We start from the raw sequence: 3905 nt of genomic DNA, 5'->3' as shown, positions 1-3905 counted from the left end.
CCAAAGAACCCCCCCCCCCCCAAATAATTTAAAAATCCCAGTGATTTATCCCCGCCTGCTCAGCGCCAAAGCGGAGCTGCAGCCCCCACGATGCCCACCCCAAACCCCGTCCCTGCTCCCACGCCGCCACAAACCGCCGCTCCTCGCACGCCGAGCCCTTGCAAAACCTCCCAAACCTCGAGGGCTTTCCCCTCACCCCTTCCTTTGTTTCTTGAGTTATTTAGGGTTTTTGGGTTGGTTTTTTTTTTTTAGCACTGCTTCCCAAAGGACTCGCTCCCTTGGAAGCCGTTTCGGGAGGAAAAAAGCCCTACAGATGTTGGCATTTGTGGGTTGCGCTCTTCCCCTCCACGTCACCTCCTTTAAAAGGCACAGAAATCAACCCCACCCCCTCGACGGGATGGGGATTAAACCCAGAGTCCCCCCAACCCACACGGATCGGACGCCAAGGTGACACCGGCTTCCAGCCGTGCCCAGGGACAGCGTTGGTCCCGTGGCCACCACAGCTCCGGCAGTCGGGGTTTAAGGGGATGCAGCCCAGAGTCCTTCTCCATGAGCATCTCACCACCTTCCCAAAACCCCAAATAGGCACCACCAGCCCGTCTCCCCGTCCTCAGCAAGGACACGAGGTCCAGGAGAAGGTGACACGGTGCTGGAGACCCTCCCAAGGATGGGTTGTCCCCACTGGCAAAGGGTTGTACGAACATCCCCATCCCTAAAATCCCACCCACGGGGAACACAATGATGGGGTTTGGTGCTACCCCGAGGGTTTTGGACCAAAGTCACCAGGGAGCTGAGATGTCCCTGCGTGGGAAGGAAGAGGTAAAGAGCAGTCGGGGGGATGCGCACCCCAACCTTGCCAAGAAGGAGAGACCCATGGTAGGGGGCTCCTCACCAGTTTGTCCAGGAAAACCACCAGGTCCTGAAGAAAGGAGGAGAGAAAAGGTCAAATCCTACCCGGGGCCATGTCCTCCTGCCCACATCCGTGTCCCGCACCTCCTCACCTTGCATATCTGCTCCTGGGAATATTCTTTGATGTCTGCAGGGAAGACAGAACCGCCATCATTTTAACATCCACGCGTTTCTACGGATGCATTCTGCATCCATGGGAGCTGCAGGAGGAGCGGGACAGCTCCCACACCCACCCACACCCCCCCCAGAAGACTCTTCCACCCATCTCCTCCTGGGTCTTGTCCTCGGGACCGGCCGCACCCACCCCAAAAAGGTCCCCATCCCCCCTAAACCCCGCCAAGCCCAGCTCACCTGGTGGGGCCGTGGACTCCCCGTAGCCCTTCATCTCCAGAGCGATCACCCTGAAGCCGGCGTCGGCCAGAGCTGGGATCTAGGAGGGAAAGCAGCGGCCTCCAAAGGATGCGGAGATGCCGGGATCCCGCTCTCCTCTGGTGCCAGCCCCCATCCTGCCTCTGCCCACCCAAGCGCGCCCGGAGATGTCCCCAAGAGGGCAGACGCGAGCTGGTGAGACTGGAGGGTGGGCAACACTCCTGGGCAGTGTCCCGTGTCCCTCAAGGCTCGAGGCAGGGTGGTGGGACAGCCCCAGGATGCCCCAGGAGTGGTGGCCATGCACCCCCTCTGCTCTGCTCCAGCATCCCACCGCCAGCCGCCGTGGTCCACCCTCCTCCCCATCTCCTCCATCACCTGGTAGCGCCAGGAGAGCCAGGACTCGGGGAAGCCGTGGCAGAGGCAGATGACGGGGCCGTGTCCCATCTCCACGAAGTGTAACTGGACGCCGGGCTGGAAAGGACGGAGAGTCCTCACCAGCTGCAGGTGGCACGGCTTCACCTCCCAACCCTCCACCCACCACCGGTCACCAGGCGTGGGAGCCCACCACCCACTCCAGCCCAGCATCCCAGTGCCACACCAGCGTGTTTTAACCCCTGGGGTGGATGGAGAAGACCCCAATGATGGGGTAGCTCAGCATCCCCCCACCCAGAGTAGCCCACGCAGGAAGGTGGACAACCCAACAAGCCACCCCTTGGCTGGCACATCCTTCCACAGGGCTCAAACACCCTCCCCAGGACGTGTGGGCCACCCTCAAGCCCTGCCAAGCCCGGGGACACCTCGTCACCGAGGCAGTCCCCTCTACTCTACCCGGATGGGCACGTATCCATGGGTCACGTCAGATGGATCACACGCAGTTGGCAGCGGCTCTTCTTGGGTGAGAAGCTGCGGGGTGAGGAGCACAGGGTGAGCTCCTGAGCAAGCCTGGAGCTCCGTGGGACGTCCCCACCACCCTGCTGCTGGTGGGACATCCATGCGTTTGAGATGGACACGGCTCAGCAGGTCCAGGGGATGAGGTTATCAGGGGGTGGGAAGGGTTTGCAGGAGGTCCAAAGCCACCCCCGAGTCCTGCACCAGCACCGCATCACAACGAGACCCAGAAGCCTGAGCCCATCCCTCCCACCCCTTCAGGGACCTCCAGGAGACAGAGAGGACCCAGACCGCCTCTACATGCCCGGACGCCCGAGAGCTCCTCCAGCTCCTTCAGGACGGTTTCGGTGTCCTTGACGAGGATGGTGGCCATGCCCATCTCCCTGGCCGGCTTCAAGTTCTCCCCGATGTCGTCCAGGAGGATGACCTGGAGATACACCAGTGACAGCTGGGCTCTGCACCCCGGGGAAGGGCGGCCACTGGGTTTGGCCAAGGACTTTGGGTGCTTGGAGGGACCCTCCGTGCCCCATTTTTTGGGGTGGTGGCCGTACCTCCTGTGGCTTCATCTGCAGCGCATCCAGGGCGTAGGTGTAGATCTTGGGGTCCGGCTTCTGCGCTCCGAGCCGGCAGGACTCGATCACCAGGTCGAAGTGGCGATGCAGCAGGTTCATCAGCGTGGCCGTGAAGAGCCGCCCGGCGCTGTCGTCCACCCAGTTGTTGGTGAGGACACCGGTCTTAAATCCTAGCGAAGGGCAGAACTGGGAGCGCTGGTTTTCCCACTCTGGCTCTCCAGAGAGAGTTTGATTTCCCTTCTCCTTCCCTTCTCCTTCCCTTCTCCAGCCATATTGGACCTTCCCAGCCTAAAATCTCCCATTTGCAAAGCTCTGTCTGGACCAGGACACCCCAGCAGGAGATGAAAAGATGCTCCATAGGAGCTTATGCCCAATTTGCACTTCCAGGAAAGCAAGGCTTGACCCTCCCGACGCAGGGGGGATGTGAGCTGGAGCTCAGGCACACCGAGATGCTGAGGACTGAGCCGGTGGACCGGCCACGGCGCGGGGCGAAGGGTTCTGGAGTCTTGCTAATTGCTGGTTGGGTGATAACACGTCTGATGGACTTGGTAGCAGGACTCGGAATATCTGATTACAGATGCTGAGAGAGCTTTGATGACGATGAGGAACTGAGCAGGGATCCTGTGGTGGGATCAACTAGGACCTTATGGCGGGACTGACCAAGGAACCCCCATGGCAGGACTGAGACCAACCAGGGATGCCGTGGTGGGACCGGCCAGGGAACCCCATGGTGGGACTGACCAGGGAACCCCTGTGGTGGGACTGGCGAGGAACGCCATGGTGGGACCGACTAGAGAACTCTGTGGTGGGACCGACCAGGGAACCTCGTGGTGGGACTGGCCAGGGAACCCCGTGGTGGGACCAATCAGGGATGCCATGGTGGGACTGACCAGGGAACCCTGTGGTGGGACTGACCAGGGATGCCATGGTGGGACCGACTAGAGAACTCTGTGGTGGGACCGACCAGGAAACCTCGTGGTGGGACCGACCAGGGAACCCCTTTGGTGGGACCGGCCAGGGAACCTCGTGGTGGGACCGGCCAGGGAACCTCGTGGTGGGACCGGCCAGGGATGCCATGGTGGGACTGACCAGGGAACCCTGTGGTGGTACTGACCAGGGATGCCATGTTGGGAACAACTAGGGAAGTCTGTGGTGGGACCGGGCAGG

At 61.3% G+C, this 3905-nt stretch overlaps 1 protein-coding gene across 1 annotated transcript in view; it reads right to left on the bottom strand.

The window, feature by feature from the left end:
* EPHX2 (epoxide hydrolase 2, cytoplasmic) overlaps positions 1 to 3905 on the bottom strand; it is a 50925-nt gene that overhangs the window by 46431 nt on the left and 589 nt on the right. Inside the window, exons 2-8 of the mRNA XM_009895470.1 lie at positions 2718 to 2908; positions 2420 to 2593; positions 2107 to 2181; positions 1654 to 1749; positions 1261 to 1339; positions 1002 to 1036; positions 893 to 919 (exon numbers count right to left, since the gene is read on the bottom strand). Of these exons, the coding sequence (XP_009893772.1) occupies positions 893 to 919; positions 1002 to 1036; positions 1261 to 1339; positions 1654 to 1749; positions 2107 to 2181; positions 2420 to 2593; positions 2718 to 2908 (677 nt within the window). The remainder of the gene's footprint in view (positions 1 to 892; positions 920 to 1001; positions 1037 to 1260; positions 1340 to 1653; positions 1750 to 2106; positions 2182 to 2419; positions 2594 to 2717; positions 2909 to 3905) is intronic.

Source organism: Charadrius vociferus, unplaced genomic scaffold (genome assembly GCF_000708025.1).
Source record: "Charadrius vociferus isolate BGI_N301 unplaced genomic scaffold, ASM70802v2 scaffold41, whole genome shotgun sequence".
NCBI lineage: Eukaryota > Metazoa > Chordata > Aves > Charadriiformes > Charadriidae > Charadrius > Charadrius vociferus.
This window is presented reverse-complemented; position numbering and strand designations above follow the sequence as displayed.